The sequence below is a fragment of the Gracilinanus agilis genome, chromosome 2 (genome assembly GCF_016433145.1).
Source record: "Gracilinanus agilis isolate LMUSP501 chromosome 2, AgileGrace, whole genome shotgun sequence".
Taxonomy (NCBI): Eukaryota; Metazoa; Chordata; class Mammalia; order Didelphimorphia; family Didelphidae; genus Gracilinanus; species Gracilinanus agilis.
The window spans coordinates 291,219,628-291,241,842 of NC_058131.1; the positions used below are offsets into that span (position 1 = coordinate 291,219,628).

At 37.8% G+C, this 22,215-nt stretch overlaps 1 protein-coding gene across 1 annotated transcript in view; it reads left to right on the forward strand.

The window, feature by feature from the left end:
* The window catches only part of AMFR (autocrine motility factor receptor), a 65,833-nt gene that overhangs the window by 37,229 nt on the left and 6,389 nt on the right, over positions 1-22,215 (forward strand). Inside the window, exons 10-11 of the mRNA XM_044659714.1 lie at positions 14,016-14,206; positions 19,490-19,593. Coding sequence (XP_044515649.1) covers positions 14,016-14,206; positions 19,490-19,593 — 295 coding nt within the window. The remainder of the gene's footprint in view (positions 1-14,015; positions 14,207-19,489; positions 19,594-22,215) is intronic.

The window sequence follows — 22,215 nt, forward strand, 5'->3', positions numbered from 1 at the left end:
ACTGGGCTAGGCAAGGGGGGGGTAAGTGACCTGCCCAGGGTAACACAGCTAGGAAGTGTCTGAGGCCAGATTTGAACCCAGGAACTCTTATCTCTAGGCCTGGCACTCTATCCACTGAGCTCCCCAGCTGCCCTGAGAAATATGGAAATAGATATAGCTAATAGGTGATGGACTTTTTATACTTGTAGTGGTATCTAAAGGGGGAACCTTTCAGGAAGTAAGGTGGTTTAGGGGGGGAAATCTCCCTTCCCTCAAATCTTTCCCCTTACACCTTCCCTTCTTTCCCAGCATCACTGCCAGAAAGTGCTTCAGGGCAATTGCTCTCACTACATTTTCTAGTTATGACCCTAGTTATAACACACTATTTTTATTGAATAAGTTTCTCTTCATCACATTATTCAAAAAGACCTACTCTCAATGAACTTGCCATATAATAGGAAAGCAAAAGTGTGCATGTATTAAAATAATACAAAGCATTTAAACAAATGTATACTTAATGAATTGAGGTGGGTTAGACTCAAAGTTATTAAACCACTCATTTATTAGTGAAGTGGGGGAATGATTTACCATGGAAATAGACCTCTGTCTGTCTTAGATAATTGAGGTTCAGTCCTGCCTATAATGTGCTTAAAAGCTTTCTCTGTCAGTGTTATGTCTTAAATTATAAACTCCTAAAAAACAGACTGTTCCAGGTTAACTCACTTGAGATTCATTTGATATTGCTATCCTATTTAGTACATTTGACGATGATAGAAGGATGATAGGTTGGACTACTTGACCTTGAAGTATTTTTAATTTGGAATAGGTAGCACATTTTAGGAAAGACATTGACAGACTGGAATTTGTCCAGAGGAGGCAACTGGAATTGTGAGGGGGAAACTAGAGATTGTCCCTGAGGTCCATGGCCAGAACTAGGCATATTTAAACTAGAGAAGTGAAGATTTGACATGATAGCTGTATTCAAGTATGTGAAGGGTTGCCACGTGGGTTAGGCATTAGGCTTTGTTGTTCTTGGTCCCAGTGAGCAAAACTAGGAGTAGAATCATAAAATTTAGAAGTTGAGGGGCCCCAACATTGATCTGTTATAACCCACACCCAAGGATGAAACCTCACTACAGCTCATTTGACAGGTGGTCACAAGCTTATAGTGTTTTAGAAAACCTTTTATTTCTTAATCTATTTCATTTTTGGACAACTGTTATTGTTAAGATGCTTCTTTTTTATTTTAAAATGCTCATGTTTCTGTACTCACAATGGTGTAGATGTCCCTTCCAACAGTACGATCATTGCCTTTCCATGCCAATCTGCAACACTATTCTGTCTTCCCAGAAGTTCACCATGGGGTGACATGTCTCAGTATTTTGGGGATCTTCCACACTTTCTCTTGATAATTGAGAAATTAAAATGAGTGTGATTTAGTAAGTTAGAAAACATTAGATATTAGGGGCAAAGGAAAGGTTGTGAAGGAACATAGCTAGATCTGGAAGTTAGATCATCTTGGTCCATTTAAGGTGCTTAGGTTGTCCATCATTTTCCCTTTCTTTTCTTGTTGACCAGACAATCTTCTTTCTTTTCTCATTCATTTCTTTGTTGACATCTTTTACACACTTCTTCTCCTTCATAAAACCTTGTTTGTAATGAGTTATGGTCTGTGTAAGATTACCACAGGCTCCTCTCCACTGTCCCTTAATGGTCCCAGTTTTTGTTGAGGGCACAACCATTTTCCTTTTTAATCAGATTAATCATACCTAAGAGTCACCCTTGGTTTTTCCCTCTCTCATTCTTCTAACATTCATTCAGTTACTAAATCTGATGGATTCTCCCTTCACAACATCTCTAATTCTTTTCCTTTTCTCCATCCACATCACCTTATTTTAAGTCCTCATCACCTCTCACTTATACTCTCATAGTAACCTCCTATTTGAAGTTCTTGTTTACTGTTTTTCCTTTCTTCAATCCATCTTCTATACATTTGACAAAATAAAATTCCTAAGGCACAGAGCTAACCATGTTTAAGAACCCTTACTTTGTTATAATATGCTTTTATGAAATGTCAGCTTACTTCACCTGCTCCTTTTACAGCAATTTCCATTCAAGCCAAATTGGCCCACTTGCCATTACCTGAATTTTGTAAAGGGTAAAATTAGGATTTAGTTGACTGAATATTAAAAGTTTTGGTTGCCAAGGAATTGATTCAATTCCTAATGAAAAACCTCATGTCAAAATGACTTTTATGGTAGTTTATTTACAGATGAGGAGAGTGACAGATGAGAAGAGAGAGTGAAAGTAAGAAAATCAGAGAAAGGATAGGGCAAGATAGCTAACCTAACACACTTAAGTAGTTTGCTCTGGCCCCTGGCTCAACTCAAGCAGGGCTAATAATTCCCTCAGCCAGGGAAGGCTCAGCCTTGAGCCAAGGGCTGAATGAAGCCTCTCTTGAAAGGAAAGTTCCTTCGGAGAAATCCAGAAAGAGTCAGTCTTTACACTCGGCACCTCACCACATGTAGTTCTAAGGGAGAGATTTAAGAACAATCTCATTAAGGTCTCAGGTCCAGCAAGCAGAGTCTCCAACTTGAGTTCCATCTCCAAGACACGAACAAGAACACCCTTACAGGAAGTTGTCACTCCCTTTTAAAGGTGCTTCTTTTGCGTCACTTCCTGTGCCTTCCTTCTAGTTTATATGTTTGCTTAGGACTGCCCAGGGGGCAGTTAGTCAATTCTAATTTGTCACCCACTCTTGCACATTTTGGTTATAGACCTCCCCACTTGAGAATTAAGTGGTGGTGTTTACACTTTTGGTGATTAAATCTAAAAATGGGCAGGGTAGGTTTAATCTTATTATCACAATTTGATATTCCTAGAGTACTTGCATAATTTGTCTCTCATGCCTGGCATGTACAACTGCCTCACCTCTGCCATTCAAAATCTTTTTCTTTTATGCCTCAACCCATGTGTCGTCTCCATAGAGTATAGTACAAGGCTCAATAATCTGTAAACTATGACCAACCTGGTACCTCTCCAAACTAAGAATGATTTTTACATTTAAAAATAGAGTTATATTGTATGTTTCAATGTAAAAGCTATTCATAGCCCTGTAAGAATATAAAATTTAGGTTTTTATGCTAATATGAAAGTTCTAAAGTAATATTGTGGTTGCTGATTTAAAAATATTATGGCTTAAGTCAAAATGACTTTTAGTAGCTTTATTTACAAAGAGGTGTTAAGAGTGAAAGTGGAAAAATGTAAAAGAGCAGTAGAGAAATGTCTAGCTTACCACCCTAAGTGTTGCTCTGGTGTCTAGCCTTAGCTCTACCAGGGCTCAGTAACCTTCAGTCAGAAGACCCGGTAGTGTCTTCAGCAAAGGTTCCACCAAAGCAGCCTCCTCTGTGAAAGGAAGGCCTCTCTGGAACCAATCTCTCCAGAAGCCAGGAAAGGTAGGTCAGCTACTCACCCAGCTCACCCTACGTAGAGTCTCTTGAAGTTGTCCTCTAAAGGAGAAGGCCCCCAGAAAGGAAGTTCAGGACTTTTTATAGTCCTTTTTTTAATTGCAGACTTTCAATTTGCCCAAGGCGGGGTGGCAGTAGCCTTTGGAGGTGTGAGCTTACTCTAGATAAGTGACTGGTGAATTTTCTTGCTTAGTGTTAAGTAGGGGTGCTTAAGTTTTTGATTAATTAATTTAAAAGTTGCTGATTGATAGACAAAGAAAGTTTGATTCCTTCTTCACAGCCCACACAAAAATAGGTAATGGGTCAAAGGGGCATGACTTCTGTTCTTGTAGATAGAATACTGGGCTTACAGATGACATCTAAGGTTTCTTCTAGCTTTAGATCTTTGTGATTCTTTGTTCCTATAAAGATTTGCCTTGCCCCTCTAGATATTGATGTTTTATAACTCCTCAAATTACCACATATTATCTATGTATATATTATAATTCCTCTTTCCCCTCCCACTTCAATAGATTTTAAACTTCTTGAGGATACAGACTGATTCATTTTTGTCTTTGCATTCCATCACCCAAGACAGTGGATTGCACATAGTATATATGTAATATATTTTTATTAAATTTATTGACTTGGAATAGTTATGAAAACTTTACTAAGTTCAAGCATTAGAAAAGGTACTATAGGAGTATAAAACACAATAATTAAAACATAGTTGAAAATAATATTGTAGGTGTATATGTTTGATTTATTTCAAGATTGATTTTTAAATAGATGTGGATTAACTAAGCAATTGGGTTGAGGTAGAGGATGTTTGTTTAGGTGAGCTTATGAAAAAAGCTTTATATATTTTGCTTTTCTTTATATGGCTTTCTTCCACAAATTATGAAAAACTTGTTTTGATTTTTGTTGTACCTAAATACCTGGATCCTGTTATGAAGCTAATTAGATATTGTGGGAAATGGCCTTATAAGACTCATGAATGCCACAAATATTTAATTGCAGTTGAAGTGTTGTACTTTAAATGGATAAAATTTAAGTAACTAAATATGCTTATGTAGATCCAGCCAAAAATATAAATTAGTTACCTGTAATAGTATTTTTGTACTCTTTCTGAAGTGTAGTTACTCTCATCTGTGGACTTTCATTATACCTAGAGAAAAGGCAGCAGAGGTAAAATAATGTCACAACACTGTGTTTAGAAATTATTAAATAGAATATATATTTTACATTTCCTGCAAAAATAATATAACCAAGAATATGAAGGCTGTTAAAGGCATCCTGGCATTTTTGATAGAGGGTTATTCTGGAGTCAAGAAGACCTCAAATCACTTCTCAGTTCCTCCAGACAACTCTTAAGATTATACAATATATAAAAGTTGTTAATTTGCATCAGCAAAATTTTCATACCAAGAGTTTCCAAAACTGTTGAAATCACAGATTCAGATCTTCCTTTTTTCATCTTCCCCATCCCTACCAAAAAAAAAAATATGTAGGAGATATGACAGGTTAACTGTATCTGAGGTCAAGGACCTTGCCATAATAATCTTTTTGTCTTCTGAAATTGCTAGCCATAACGTATGCTCAAGACATTTCCTCATTAAGTTTAATTTATATACCACTTCATTTAATAGTCATTTTGGAATACCTGAACAGGTTGAGTTGCTTCTAAGTTTAGCCCAAGGAAATAATACAAATAAGGAAGAATATCCTGTTTACCTTGAACTACAAATATGAAATGGCTGTCAAAATAAATTAATATATCTATGGACTGTTAGATCTTCTTTAAATTTTGTCTACCTTTCTCTTTAGTTTTCTTTGCAGTTGATCTCTACTAAAGGTGTTTCTTGCAATTCTTATAGTGATTAAAAGTTGGAAAGTCTTTATTTAGCTATGTTGAAATCTTTAAGGGGAAGAGGATAATATCATCATAGATCATTAAATTATAGAACTATATATATATACATATATATATATATTCTTAAAGCTCTCATTTTTCAGATGAGTGAACTGAAGCCAGAGAAAGTGTGACTGACTAGTCTAAGATTAAGTTGATAGTACCACTTGATAATGGATTGCATGACTGCTGGCCTACCTTCCTTCCTACTATAATATGCCACAAGCATTTATCGAATGTTGACTATGTGTATGTAGTATGCTGTTTTCATGATATTAATAATAGTAATTGACATTATCTTAATGCTTGTCAACTTGGAATCTAGAAGCCTCCAAACTTGTAGCTTAGAAAGATTTAATGAACCCAGTTTACTTAGCTTAAAAGTGAAAGTCCCAGGTTTAATCTTGTCACATGAGAGTTCCTTCCTGAGGGAGAGTCCAACTTCACTAGTCTCAGATTAACAATAGACCTTATTTTGAGTTTGAGTGGGAATGATCATTCCCATCAGGGCCAAGCCTAAATGGAATGACTCTTCCTATCTCCAGAAGCCTTACCAGTATATCACACCCTCCTTCCAAGGATCATACCTTCAGCTTATGTGCTGCCTACTATGCTAAAGAGTCTCTTACTGTGCTAAAGAGTCACTTTTTGGAGGCATCAATAACCATTAATAAATTGAGAATAACACTAATTTCTCACTACACACAATAATTTACAAATGCTTTTGCAAAAATCCAGCTAAAAATAGACCTATAGGACCCCTAGAATTCCAGTTTATTAACTTATTTTAAAAGAGAAATACATTTAGTTTGTCATTACATGAGTAATTGATTGGAGAAAAGGGAAAGGATTTGAGAAGCTATGAAGGTAGAATCCATAATTTTTAGCAACTAATTGGCTGTGAGGAGGATGAGAGAGGAGAAAAATCAATATAGTTTTTTAATTTTATTTTTTCAAATAGGGAAAGAAAATTGTAGTACCTTTTTATATCAGTCATTTCTGGATATACTCTTCTCCCCAAACTGTAATAGGAAAATAGCATTTTAAGAGTAGAAAGCAAAAGCAGGCAACGACTGACAGGGCTGGACATTCCAAACCTGGAATGCAGCAAGGGACTTCTCTCAGTGGACTCTCTCTATGGCAGTTGGTGTGGAGGAGCTGGAGATATAGCCACTGACCTAAGAGCCTGGGGATTTGGGGTTATCTCTGTGCCTTGGGAAGTATCTACATGAACACAAGACCATCATCTAGCAAGTCCAAAAGCACAGGTTGAGATTAGAAGGCTGACTTATATGGTGGACATATAAGATACATATTTCTCCCTGATTTTCCCTTTTGGATTTACTTGGCTTTGTACCTGTGGTCCTGGGACAATCTGACTCATCTGATCAACAGACCAAGGACATCTGTGTGAGAAACCCTTTCCCCTTGTGTCCAGCCAGACTTACCTTGTAACCCAAAGGGCAGACCTCCTGCCCTTTGGGTTATCCCATAGTTGTTAAGAGTATCTTGACCTTACTCCCTCATCTCCTTCCCTTAATTTATCTTTATTAAACAGTGTTTTTAACCTTCCTGTGCCTTCTTCAAAAACCCCAAAAGAACTTCACAGAAGGACTGTATTCAAGCCTTGTTACCACAGCTTGAGTTGAACAGTAATTCCCAACTGTCATTCCTTCAGTTTAGTGTTACCAGGTTTTACCCACTTCCTAAGTTATTACCCTTCCTTAAGGGCTGGTTTAATGACTGACAGTTGGCCACAACCCTATAGACTTTATTCCCTTACAGTTTGGCATACCCAGATACCCAGATGGGGAGTTGAGAGAGGAGACACAGGAAGTGTTCAGATATAGAGCCAAGCTCACACTGGAAATAGCTTGGAGGTCAAAATTCCATCTCAGCTCCTCAGTAGTTGGTTGAAACCTGAAGGTTCTAAACCATTCAGGACATACTGCTCTCTTCCCTGAGTCATCGAGGAAATTCTTTGGAGTTCTCAAATTACTACTAAGTATATCAGAGCCTCAGGGAAGGGGTTTTTAACCATTTATTTTGCTTTTTTTTTTTTTTTTTTGCTCTTTGTTGTTTTTACCCTCCTGTGTCTTGTTTTATTGTTAATAGTGTTAAAGTCTTATTGTTTATACTGGTTTTAAGTCATTCCATTGTGACTTATAGCAATAATAATACCATAGTACTAGCACCCAGTCTCTTTGTTGTAGAGATATTGACTAGAGTCATTATGGAAGACATTATTGATTATCGTATGTATTGTCTGTGGAAATTGATTTGGTTTATTCATTATTTGTTAAAGATGTTCCTATATACATTAGACTGGTTGTGGATGTTGATAGCACAATGTATATGGCAAATAACAATGTTGGATGTAGTTACACACATGCCTGTGTTGTTATTGTGTACCTATGGAATATATAGAATAAGATGGATATTTTCTGGTATGGCTTACACGGTAAAGATAATAATTCCTTGGTTCTGTAGAGAATTGGAAGTAAAGATAATGTTAAAGTTGTTATAGATCCAAATGAAAAATATGGAGCTGTATATGCACCAGTAACAAGACTTTGGACGGGCACAGTATAGAACTAATGAAACTCCTGATGTGATAAATACTGAAACTAAGGTAGAGCAAGAAAATAAAGTTCAAGATAATGGTGATACCCCAGTTTCTCTTCCCTTGCGAGATCTGCCAGTGGTCAGGGATGATGGAATTTTTCATGACAGTTGGGAATTACTGGTCAACTCAAGCTGAACTGCCAGTGGAAATACTAAATACCACAAGAACTCACAGAAGGACTGTATTCAAGCCTTGTTACCACAGCTTGAGTTGACCTTGCAACAAAAGAAAACAGTGAAATGGTGATTGTGTGTGATCATATGTTCAGCATTCAATGTTCATAGTTTCCTCTCTTCTTTATTGGAAGGAGAGTGATAATGTTTTATTATCTGTTCCCTGGTGACAGAATTGACCATAATACTTACTCATAGCTCCACTTCCTTCTTAGTATTCTTTTCCTTTACATTATTCCAATAGTTTTTTTTTAATGTTTATATGTGCGAGGCTTGAATAATATCCTAACAACTGCCTCAATAGGAGTTTGGCTAGTTTTTCCTTAGAAGGTTATTAAGAACATCTTGAAATTAAATTGGCTCAGATGACTTAATATTTAGGCTATTGATATCACTTATGGTTGCTTGAGTACCAAATAGTTCTGATACTTTTCTGGTGGACTACAAAGGCAACTTAGACAAAGGAACTTCTCTCTGGGGTCATTGATGAGTGTTATATATTTTTTCTGGGGACAGCTTGGCAGTACAGTGGATAGAGCACCAGATCTCGAATTGGGAAGATCTGGTTTCAAATCTTACTAGTTGTGTGACCTTGGGCAATCACTTATTCCCATTGCCCAGCCCTCACTGCTCTTCTGCCTTGGAACAGAAACTTAGTATGGATTCTAAGACAGAATGTAGTATCAATTCTAAAACAGAAGGTAAGATTTAAAAAAAAATTTTTTTTAATTATTCTGGTATGACTAAGTAAATATTCTTTTGTTAGCTTTGGAATTAACCTATGATCGTCTCATTATTTTCCAGTATGGAGGATGAACTACTAGGGGACTAACCTGGGTTGGGCCCTAGCCCAGAATATAAATTTAGTCCAATAAACATTTATGTCAGGCATTATGCTAAGGACTGAGGATGCAATTGATCAAAATGCAGTCTCTTCCTTCAAGGGCCTTAAAAAGTTATTGGGGAGATAGCACAGAAAAGGAGGGAGAGTAAATTTTAGGGCAGGGAGGGGGAGGTACCAGGAAGTACCCAGTGAGGTGGCATCTTGTTTGTAAAGTTCAAACTTGGTAGAACAATACATACAATCCAATTTTTGTCTTCTATAAAGGGAGTTTGGTGTTGTTTCCCCTACCCTTACCTCCTCTCTCCCCCCAGCCCTCAATCAATGGGAGGTATGGCCTCAATGAAGCTTAATTTAGCTGTCTGGTGATGAGATTAGAGATGATAAGCTTAACCTGATGAGGATATCTTGGTCTCTGGCTTTGAAAAGGGGCAGAGCAATAGATGCAGAGTGGAATCCTCTTGTGTCTCTCCAAATTCTGGGCAATATTTACTTTTCCCTAATACTTCTATACTTTTTTGTATAGTAATGGCTAAAGATTAATTGTTACATTTGTCAGTCCTTTGGCTATTTGAGGACATACTTCATCAGAAACTGGTCATTTATTCATCAAAGACAAGTAGGTGCATGCTCTATTATCTTTTTATTAAAAAAACAAACTTCCTATCTTGGGATAGATTGTTAAGTATCATTTCCAAGGTAGGGCTAGTCAGTTGGGGTTAAGTGGCTTCCTCAGGGTCACACAGACCTCTTTTCTAGGTCTGGCTCTCTCTCTATATATAAAGTTATCTACAAACCATAGGCAAGGGACGGAATAACTATTAAGTGGAAGTGGTCATCTCTATCCAAAAACTTCAGAGGTCAAAAATTGGGAACTGAAAAAAAAAAGCCCTTTGGATTTGTTAATTATAAGGGATCATTGATGACTTTAGAGAGTGTAAGTAAAATAAAATGATGGGAGATGGAAAGCCTTTGAAAGAACTGGTGCCTGAGCTGAGCTTTGTATAATGGAAAGAGGGACTGGATTTGGAACCAGAAGGTCTGGTTTCAAATCCTAGTTTAGCTACTTACTAACTAGTTGTTCATGGTAGTCAAGTCACTTAACTCCTCTCTCTTTCCTCATCCTTAAAATGAGCGTTGAGCCAGAGAATCTCTACTCTCTTTCAACCTTAAATCTTTGATACTGTGATCACAGATTATCTGTGATTCTCTGAAGCAGATGAGGAGGGAGAATGCATTGAAGGTATAGAAGACATTCAGAGACTAGAGAGTGTCAATTTTGGATAATAACTTTGTCTATTGGATGTGGAGTATTTCATAAGAAAATATGAAATATTTAATAAGATAGGTTGTAAGGCCCAAAGAATTGTAGAGGCATTAAATTCCACAAGTTTCTATTTTTTTTACTAGAAGCAGTAGTAGGTAAATGACCTGCTAATTTGGCAGCTGTGAAAGACAGATTGGAGAGGAGAAACTAGAAGCAAGAATGTGTTAAAAGCTTTTTTCTTTAACTCTTTACCTTTTGTCTTAGAATATTAGGTTCAGTTCTAAGACTGCAGAGAGATAAAAGTGAGGTTTTTGAGATTAAGTGACTTTTGCCCAGGATCACACAGCTAGAAAGTGTCTGAGGTCAATATTGAACCTAGCACTTCCTTCCTCTAGATGTGCTTCTCTATCCACTGAGTCACCTAGCTGCCCCTAGAATTAAAAGCTGTTAGAGGCAATTAACAATGAGATTCTGAAATAGAGTAGTTTTCATGTGAATGAAAAGGAAGGGGAAGGTCTTGGAAGAGGTTGAGTAGGTTAAAGTAACATTCCTGGCAACTGATTGGATATAGGAACGAACAAGAAAATAAATAAAGATTTCTGGGACCACACCTAGGTTAGAAGCCTGGATCACTGGAAGGGTGGTGATGCTCAATAGAAATAGGAAAGTTTGGAGGAGCAGTGGTTTTGGGAGTTGAGAGAAAATAGGTCCCAGATTTGAGGTGCCAGTGGAAAGCCAGGTACTAAGTTCATAGGTGAGATTAGAATTCAGACTAGAAATTAGGCTTATTGTGGATTTTTGAAGTTATCTGCACATAAAGTTTGAACCTTTGGAAGAGCACTGAAACAGCTTGGAGAAGAGTACTCAGGACAGAACCAGAAGAGAGCAGTGCCACAGAAGCTACATATCCTGTGGCAAAGGTAAGAAATGTCATATGCCACAGAGAAATAAAATAGAGAAAGTCATCAGACTGAGCATTTAAGAGACTTGTTGATTATCTTGGAGAAAGTATTTTCTATTGAAGTCTCACCAAACTCTTAAAGAGTTGAGAAATAAAAGAGGCAAGTGAGGAAAGAAGTGGGGTGGATACACATCTGTAAAAAAAAAAAATACTGTGAGAAAGTGGAAAACATAACTAAAGGGGATCAGAAAGGGCTCCTGTGCTGCCTTTTGAAAGAGGCTTTGGGTGGGGGAGGAGAACTAGGTAGCACAATGGATTTCCAGCTAGGTCTGGAGCTGGGAGGACCTGGGTTCTGAGTCTTCCATCAACAAAAGGTAACACACTCACCTTTGTAAGCTGAATGCTTATCCTGAGAATAGCACACTCAATTCTGTCTCACACAGGAAGGACCCAGAAGGGCTGGATCGGTATTGTGATGCATTTTTGACCACAAACTGAAGAGTTTGCATTTCGTCTAAGTTGCACTTGAGAATCACTGAAACATTTCTTGAACCAAAAAAGTTGCATAGACAGACCTGTGCTCTGAAAGATTATTTTGGCAACTGAATGGAAGATGATTAAGAATGAGAGAGACTGGAAACAGGGAAGACAATTAAATTGTTGTTGTATTGATCCATGTGAGAGGTGATAATGGCCCAACTAGAGCCATAGTATCCTGTGAGTGGTAGAGGTAGAATGAATAAGACTGGATATGGGGGTTGGGGATGCAGAGTAAGAATTGGGGCTGACTTTGAAGTTCCAAAACTGAGTGGGAGAATAATTGTGCCCTGACTAAAAATAGATTTGGAAGCCATCCCAATTTAGGAAGAATTTCACTTAAATTCCACAATAATTAAAAGCATTAGGCACTCTAAAACACAGCCCCCTGCCCTCAAGGACCTTAACTAGTACCTAGATAAATAAATCCTAGATGTGTTCAAGATAAATACCTGAAATTTCCTGCTTGAGGCACACTGACAACTGAATGAATCAGAAAAGGCATCTTGAGCTGATCCTTGAAGGGAGCAAAAAACCATCAAGATATGTCAACCTTAAAAAACAACAACTATCAAAGTAGTTATTACAAAGAGTCTTTAATCTTGGTCCTTGGAAAGATTGCAATCTGGCTTCCTCTAAGAGACCACTGGAGAAGATGGATTAGTTTTTTTGGAAGGGAGAAAGAAGGACCTAGTTCTTGAGAGCCTTGAGGCTAAGGTAGGTGAGAGTGGGCCTTCCTTTCTTTAGGTTAAATTGGATTATGCTATTCTGTCCTCCTGATAGGTAAAACCTAATCATAATCAATTTAGTCATTATCTGTCTTTTGAGGTTTTTAATTCATTGTTGAGAAAGTTAGAAAAGGAATTTTCTGATTATTTGAATGTCATTCATATGGTCTTATTGTACACAGTTCAAAAACATTAAGCTCCTCTGTCAGATACTGGGATGCAGTTAATACAAAGACAGTCTTTGCCTTTGAAGAGTTTATAATCAAAGGGAGGAGACAACACACAAATAGGCAGGAAAGTAGGGGAGATGGAGACAGCAGAGTGAAATCCAGGTTTGAAACCCAGCAGAGTAGCAGATACAAAGTGATCTCAGTCCAGTTTCTGCCCTTTACTAAAAATGGCATTGGGAAGAGTTTGGTATCCACCCTCCTGCCCTCAATTAGCCAACTTAGGCCTTGATTGACCTCACCTCTCCTTTCTGATTAATGAGATTAGACTGGAATAACCTGGGAGAGGCATCTTGTTCTCAGGGATAGGAGCTGCAGATAATAGTGAATAAAAGTACAAATCAAGGTATATAAAACAGGACTTTAATTCTGAGGTTGGTGGTGGGTTCAAAGAAAAAGATGAAAGCTATTGAGCTCAAAACCGACATCTATTGATTTCTTATAAATTGTTTATTGGTTGTTTTTTTTTTCTCTTAAAACTACCACAGATAAATGACAGTTTACTAAAGATTGTGTGAATGGAATTAGCTCACTCTCATTCATTTGTTCAGACTCTAGCCACTAGGAATGTCACTCCACCCAACTTAGAATTAAGTGGGTAGGGGGAGGTCTGTTACACATGATAGTAAGTAACAAATCAAAAACAAGGGACTGCCTTGTAGGCAGTCCAAAACAGTGTTGAGGCTGCCATTTGTCCACTTGAAATTGGAGGTGGACACAGGAAGGGATGAAAGATCCTATCTTTTAAATATGGTAACTTCCTGTGGAGGCAGTTGGCTCTTTGAACTTGGTGTTGAAGGATCTCTGGTGGGACCTCTGACTGCTTCCCTTTGAATTGTCATGTAGGTAAGCTAGGCTGACTCTTTCTCTTCCCTTGGCATCTCTGAAGGCTCTAGCCTTAAGGAGGCCTCTCAGAGGAGTCCTTGTGGTTATAAGCCTTTTTTAATTACCCTCTGTGCCCCCTCTGCTGGGGCCTCTAAATTCCTACCTGGCCTGGGCCAGAGTTTCTCTTCTCTCAATTTCCCTAAGTCATCCTGGCTTGGGTCTATTTTATTTTGAAATCGAGTTTCTGGTTACCATACCTTAAATATCTAGTCTCTCCTCTTAGAAGGTATATTGCTTTTCTCAACCCCAGTGTGGTTGTTGAATATATTTAAATGCCTTATGTTTAAGTAGGCCTTATGGTAATTTTAATTGTTTTTTCTCTTAAAATAACTTAACAGAAGTTAACTAGTGATATTCTTTCCTTTATACACAGGTGATAAGAAGCCTATTGGATAATGGAATGCATTCAGAATGATTCTTTAGTGATTTTTCTAGAGGCATTCCTAAGAACAGTTGAGCATATTAATTTTCTTATGTTTGAATTTTTCATTAGCTCCTGCCTTCGCTCCTGGCTTGAACAGGATACCTCCTGTCCAACCTGCAGAATGTCTCTGAATATTGCCGATAATAATCGAATCAGAGAAGACCAGCAAGGGGAGAACTTGGATGAGAATATGGTGCCTGTGGCAGCAGCTGAAGGCCGACCTCGCCTAAACCAGCATAACCACTTCTTCCACTTTGATGGTTAGTTGTTTTTAACTGTCTGAGACTTGCCTTCCCAAATCCTTAAGCCTAAAAAAGCCTTAAGTCTGATCATGGAACCTGTGTGAAGTAGAAATTTAAGGGGACCTTGAAAATTTCAAGGTATGCCCTCTTTAACCACTATTCAAGGAACCAGGAAGTCACTAATTCAAATGGAATATATGAAGTTGGAGAATAGCTTTACAATGGGTACATTCAAGCACATTTAACATTTTATTTGCTTTTTAAAACCCTTACTTTCCATCTTGGAATCAATACTGTGTATTGGTTCCAAGGCAGAAGAGTAGTAAGGGTAGGCAATGAGGGTCAAATGACTTGCCCAGGGTCACATAGCTAGGAAGAGTCTGAGGTCAGATTTGATCCTAGGACCTCCCTTCTCTAGGCCTGGTTCTCAGTCCACTGAGCTACCCAGCTGCCCCCACATTTAACATTTTAAAGAAATGGTCAAAAAAGTTGGAGACAAAGGTTTTAATCTAGAAATAAAGGACTAGAATATTATACAAAGAGAGGAGGGGGTCAGGACTAAATTATCTGGAGGGCCTGATATGAGTATCATTCCAGCCATTGGCCTTGATTCTATGGGAGAAACTTTTAAGACAAAAAGGTACTCAAGATTGGTACTAAAAAACATTTGTTAATTATTTGCTGTTTAATTTTATTTTTTAGAAAAAATTTTTCCATGGTTACATGATTCATGTTCTTACTCTCCCCTCCACCCTTTCAATCCTCTCTCCTCCCACCCCACCCCCCCAAGCCTATCCCCATTTCCACTTGTTTTTTCATGTGTCACAGATCAAGACCTATTTCCTTATTACTGATAGTTGCATGTCTGCATCAACCCATGTGTTCAAGCAGTCGTTTTTCTTCTGTGTTTCCTCTCCTGCAGTTCTTCCTCTGAGTGTGGGTAGCGTTCTTTTTCATAAATCCCTCAGAATTGTCCTGGGTCATTGCATTGCTGCTAGTACAGAAGTCCATTACATTCGATTTTACCACAGTGTGTCAGTTTGTGTACAGTGTTCTTCTGGCTCTGCTCCTTTCACTCTGCATCAATTCCTGGAGGTCATTCTAGTTCACATGGAATTCCTCCAGTTCATTATTCCTTTGAGCATAATAGTATTCCATCACCAGCATATACCAGAGTTTGTTCAGCCATTCCCCAATTGAAGGACATATCCTCATTTTCTAGTTTTTTGCCACCACAAAGAGTGCGGCTATAAATATTTTTGTACAAGTCTTTTTCCCTATGTTCTTTTTTGGAGTACAAACCCAGCAATGGTGTGGCTGGATCAAAGGACATTACCTGCTGTTTAAAAGACACTGTAGGGGACAGCTGGGTGACTCAGTAGATTGAGAGCCAGGCCCAGAGATGGGAGGTCCTAGGTTCAAATCTGGCCTCAGACACTTCCCAGCTTTGTGACCCTGGGCAAGTCACTTGACCCCCATTGCCTAACCCTTACCACTCTTCTGCCTTGGAACCAATACACATTATTGATTCCAAGATGGAAGGTAAGGGTTTTAAAAAAAAATAAGATACCGTAGGCATAATACCTGCCTTTAAAGAAGGAATCAGGACATATAATGTAACTTGCATAAATAAGATAATACACAATATATAAGAAGTATTTGTAATTCTTAAAGGGTGAAAGGAGTGTAAAATTGAAAATTAATTTTTAAGATTTAATCCAGGTGGTATGGGTTTAATACTCTCCTATTGTCCTTTAAGTTCAAATTCCTTGCCTTTGTAATTCCACCCTTCACCTATGTTCTGAGAAATTTGCCTAAAGGCGAAATTTTGTCTTATGATTGCCCTTTACTCAGGACTCAATTCTGTGGGCAACTTAGGTGGCTCTGTGCCTGGAGTCAGGAAGTCTCTAGTTCAAATCTAGTTCAAATCTTGCCTCAGATTCACTTCTTAGGTATGTGACCCTGGGAAAGTCACTTAAAACTCTGTCTCAGTTTCCTTAGCTGCAAAATGAGCTGGAGAAGGAAATACCACTCCAATATATCTTTACCAAGAAAATCTCAAATAACTGAAGGATCCATACTCTTGTGTTGTCTACCTTTTGTAACCTCACCCACTGCCTAGTTATCTGGAATTCAGGTTCCTTTGTAACTTTACCCATTACCGACTTAGGCCTGAGGATTACTCAATCTCCTAACAAGAAAGTAATGGGGAAGAGCTAAGATCATTTTTAACCAATATCCTTATGAAAATGTCTAGCAGCTAGGTCGCACAACAGTGGACAGACCACGCTAGGCTTCCTCAATTCAAATCTAGCCTCGAAAAAAGATTTGACAGGTAATTACCCAGGGATGACCCTGGGTAAGACACTTAATGCTGTTTACTGCTGTTACCTCATCTAAAATGAGCTGGAAGGCAAATCTACTCCATTGTCTTCACCAAGAAAACCCAAATGGGGTCACAGAGAGTTGAATAAACAGCAACATTAAGATATCTACCAAATCAGTCATGTTGTAATGTCAAGCCAATAAGAAAAAGACTTAGAGTGCTGAGCATTTTGCTGTCTGTCATCTTGCTAATTGTTATAGCAGACTCTGTCAGCCTTCACTCAAGGTCTGTGGTCATTGAGAGAAGCCATTGACCCAATTTATTGGTTACTGCGAACTAACAAATATTTTGCTCATGCTGGAACCTTAATTTTCAAATGTAACAGGGATCACTAAGATGAGGAAGGTTTTGTGTAATGAGTGGCTGAGCTGAGCCTTAAAGGGAGCTAAGGATTCTAAGAAGCAGGGATAAGGAGGGATTGCTTTCCAAGCATCTGAAACCACCTATGCAAAACATGGAGCAAAGAAGACAGGGTTGTTTTACATATGAGATACAAATAAGTTAGTTTAATTGCAAAAATGTAGAGTGGCTAATAGGAAATCATTTTGGAAAGATATATAAGAATCAGATTGTGAAAGACTTTCAGTGATAAACAGAAGAGTTTGTATTTCCTCCCACCAGAGAGCCACTAATGTTGTTGAGCCAGGACTTGTGTTTAAGAATTCACAATTTGATATCTGTAGATTTTTGGATTAGAGAGACTGGAGTCAGGGAGACCAATTAGGAAGCTGTTAGAAGTTCATGCAAAAGTTGGTGTGAAACTGATTAGGATTAAGGCCATGTGACTGGAAAGAGGGCAACTGATTTGAGAGATGTAAGGACAGAAACCAAAAGATTTGACAGGTAATTGGTTATAAGGGTATGGGAGAATGAAGACTTGTGGATCCTTCTAAGGTATGATAGGACTTGCAACAAAAATATAGTAATTGAAAAGAGGGTGAGCTTAAGGGAAAGGATAATGAATTTTGTTTTGGACCTACAGAGTTTAAGAATGCCTGTGGGACAACTAGAAGAAGATATCCCTCAGGCATTTGGTAATGCAGAACTGGAATTCATGAATGTATTTGTAAGTTTTGAGAGTCATCCACAAAGAGATGATTAGAGATACTAATATCCATATGGTCTCTTGAGTGTAAAGAAAGCTCAAGAAAGAGCCTTGGAATATACTTTCATATGGGTGATAATCCAACCAAAGAGTCTGAGAAGAACTAAGATAAGGGCATTAACATGAAAGAACAGGGAACAGAGCACAACCTAGAGGACAGGATAGTCTATAGCAGGGGTTGGCAACCTTTTTGGCTGTGAGAGCTATAAACGTCACATTTTTTTAAAATGTAATTTCATGAGAGCCATACAGTGCTCACAGTGCGCGCTTCTGTAACAGTGCCTGAAAAAAATTTGACTTTATGGCTCCTACAGAAAGAGCCATACATTGCTGACCCCTGGTCTATAGTAACAAAACTAAAGTAGGTGAGTGATTTTGAGGACATCGTTAACTGTTTGGAGTTTTGAAGTTGGTTTGGGGTGGGGTGGGTATCAGACCTAGGGCAGCCATATGAAGGTCCACATCTCTGTGGCCATTATACAGGAGGTACTGCAGAGATGATAGACTGGTTTCCAGAAATGTACTGGGAGATCTTGACAACTCCATGGTAACTTAGACTATAAGCGCATTGTGTTATGGATTGATACATACATTCCTGGCATGTGGCATCCTGAGAAAGTTCAGGCTGCCCCAGAAGAGAGCGGATGTGAGGCACAAACTGAGTTGTCCAAACCAGCTTTTACCTGTCCCCAGAATGGTCTTGTCTTGTGGAAAAACCAGTGAACTCATTTTTGCCACCGCCTCTAAAAAGGTGCATTAAAAGTGAAAGGAATAAGGCAGGTTAATTAGACTGAGAAGTGATCACTATGATTTTGGGTGATTTGATATTTGCTCAAGAAATTCTCCACCCCTTTCTTAGCACATTAATAAAAAGCCATGTCAGGGGGGTTGTAGAGTAAGTATAGAAAACAAAGAGATCAAGAATGATAAGACTTAATAAAAGGTTAAATTTAATGCTTGAGAGAATTGATCACCATGGAAAGAATAGTTTTAGTCAGGTGTTAGGGATCAGAAGCCATATCTTTCTAGAGGTTAAACTAGTTTAGTGGATAAAGAACCAGGACTGAAGTGGGAGTTCCTGGGTTCAGATCTGTCCTTGGACATTCTTCTGCATTGGAACAGATTTTTATTTATTTTTAGAAGAAATTAGGGAGACAAAGGGCTTTATTGAAGGTTCCATAAAATGTGCAGTGAAGTATCAATTTTTTAGTCCCATTACATTTTATTATAGATACTTCCCAGTAATGTCTTCCTCCCTCCCCCATACAGACCCTTAACCACCGGTATGAATCCCTGGCAGCAGAGAGAGCCTAATTCTTCTTTTCTTTCTTTCTTTCTTTTTTTTTGGGGGGGGGGTTGTTTCTTTGTTTTGTTTTTACAGTGAAACTTTTTAATGGACAGAAGGGAATAAAAGGAAATTTAGAGAGAAAAGCTTGGGTAAACTGTACAGCTGTATTCTTGAATTTATTTTGTAGAGCCTTGTTCTTCTGACTGAAACTGGTTATAATCGCCCTGTGTCACAGAACATGCTAAAAAAAACCCAATAAGCCCTTCAATTCACGTTTTTAGGAAAATGGTAATGATTCCATGGCCAGTGAAATGTTAGCCTCCATTAGACAATACATGGTTTGATTATTTACATTCTAGTTTGGTATAGCAAACAACCAAAATTTTTTTACATCAAGGTCTTTCCAGTTCAATAAAGACTAGGCAAGGGTGGAATGAGGAACATTGGATCCTTTTCCATTGGAAGAAAAATTTAAAAATTTCAAGATTCTAATACTCACGTTTTCCTCCTTTCTGTCTTTAGGTTCCCGAATTGCTAGCTGGCTACCCAGTTTTTCAGTGGAAGTGATGCATACCACCAATATCCTTGGCATTACTCAAGCAAGCAATTCTCAGCTTAATGCAATGGTAAGCATGGTTTTAACAAATTCAGTTGCAACTAATTTACATTGTGCATATGAATCAATTTGCAAAAGGAATCCAAAACATTAAAAAATCCAAATAAAAGAAAATAACTTGTGGATGAAATATAAAATGTCAACAAGTCTTAGGTGTAAAAATGAAAGTAAAAATAAACCTATTACAGGTCCTTGAATCAGGGCCCAATTAAAGTGATTTCTACCCCACAAGACTGTAGGACAAAATGTAGTAATATTGCACTTATCCATTGGCAACCAAGACTACAGGAAGTTGCCATTCTCTTGAGAGAAAAAAATTACTAGATTTTTGTGTGAAAGGGAAGTGTCATTCCCTGGTCTGATTTTTCCTTCATTCTCAGGAATAGGGGGATCCAAGATGATAGCCAACCTTTGGTACTTGACTAGTTTGTGGCTCAGGGAAGGCTGGCCTCTTACATATGTTAGAACAGCCGTAACCTCAAACCCCAAATACTAGGTTCAAGCCCTTCAACATTGGCATAGAAGTTCATCAATCCTACCTGGATTGATTTGGTCTTTTTTTGACCTTGTGCTCCTAGGCACTGTACAAATTCTCATCAATCCCATTGGAATTGATTGGTCTCCTTGACTTTGTGCTTCTTTGCACTGTATAGTGGTTCTTTTGTTTCCTTCTCCTGGAATCAGACACAAACATTAATCATAGTCATTTATCAATAAATGGCAGATTTCCATATTCTAAAGCTTTTGGGTATGCATTAATATTATAGCAAATATATATTTATATTAAACTTATTACTGTAAAATAAAAAAAGAATATTGATAGCATGTTTCAAGTACAAAAATGAGAGAAAAAAGAAACTCAAATACTGTATTGCACATACAAGGGAAAGAATAATAAAAAAGAATGTTTTAGAAATCAAAAATATATAGCTTAGAATCAGTAACATGCTGTGTCAGCGAATCAGAGGTAGAACCCAAAGGAACAGTAGCATAACAAACAGGTGATGTACATCCAAAGTACCAAAATTCCCCAAAATTATAACACATTTATTGACAATAGCAAACAAACCAATTATTATATAGGATTCACATGAGTTTCTATATAGCCACTTGCTGTGTGATATTTAAAAAATGTATACTTGTCACAAATTCTACAGATATAGCAAATCTTTCAAACTTGGCTGAGATATATATGTTTAGCAAAATCTATTACTGCCATCATCCATATGTGGGCAGGGGAGGGGCGGGAGGGGGGGAGAGACATAAAGCTGATAAAAAAAACTTTTTGGATCTAAAGTGTCACCAAGAATTCAGACATTCTGGGGGAGCAGAGTAAATTGAAGAGTTACAAATATAAAAACCACATTTAGACTTCACAAGATAATCCTTCACACCTCCCAGATGAGATTATAACCCATTACAGGGTAACTAAGCCTCTTGGGCACCTCGCTTCCTCTGGTATGGGACTGTAATAGTTTACAGACCTGTCTTCAATATCTCCCACCCATTTCACATGGAGCAGAGGACTAAATAGTCAAAATCACTTCAGATGTCTCACCCATTACATTTCACATGTGGAAGTAGGGAAATATATTGCCGTTGCACATCTCTTCAACTACCAATGGACCCTTATTTCTTGTTACAAACAATTCAGAGGCAAGTAAATGATATTAGATATCAAAAAATCATTCCTGAAGACTCCTTAAAATTACTTTAAATTCTTAAGTCATTAAATTCCTCCAAAGGTTATATACAATTGTCAAGTAGAATAAAAGACTGTTAATGCAACATGTGTTCTTGTGAAAGGGTTTGTGTAGGTTGACTCTGAACTTTTACAATGATATTTGCTTTAGTATAGTCATGGGGAGGTACAAATAAGATCATGTAACAGAATTTACCTAATAGCCAAAAACACTTAAAATGATTCTTAAAATGATTCAGTGTAACAGAAAGATTGATCAGATTAACATATGAACTTAAAACAACAAAATTAAATCATAAAGCAAACAATCGGCAAAATATAAGAAGATACAGAGATTTTCAAAAAAAACAGTGGAGTCTGAAAAGTCTTAAAATCTACCTCCACTCTTTAAAATTCCTTTCCTATGCATTCAAGTTACTTTTGTTGGAGCTCTGGGATCTCCCATAGTGAGGGAAAATTCCTCGCTGAACATAGTGTGGAAGAATCCCAAATTGGATATATTTTATAGTCTGGGTAGGCCCAAATGGCCGGGGGGATGAATCTTTCTCCTGAATCTCATAATCATTCAGAAGGCTAACCAGTAGGTGATATTTTTTGAGGTTACATCAGCTCACAAACAGCTATTGGGATGTGGAAGGGTTGCCGTCTTTGATGCTTGGAGTGTTCACCCTAAGAATAGCTCCCTAATATAGCTGGTGCATTTTCCCAACTTTTTGTGTCTAGAAAGTACTCTTCTCTTTCCGCCATTATGATTTGTAATATCATTCTTTGCTAGGGGAAGCTACTGTTGTTCCTTGGGTCTATTTGCTTTTCTACCACTGCTGTTCCCATTGAAGACCTGAACAAATTCCTACCAAAGATTTGAACCATCGCTAACTGCCTAAATAACATCAACTGGCTTTTTTGTATATACCCTTTATGGTTTATAGG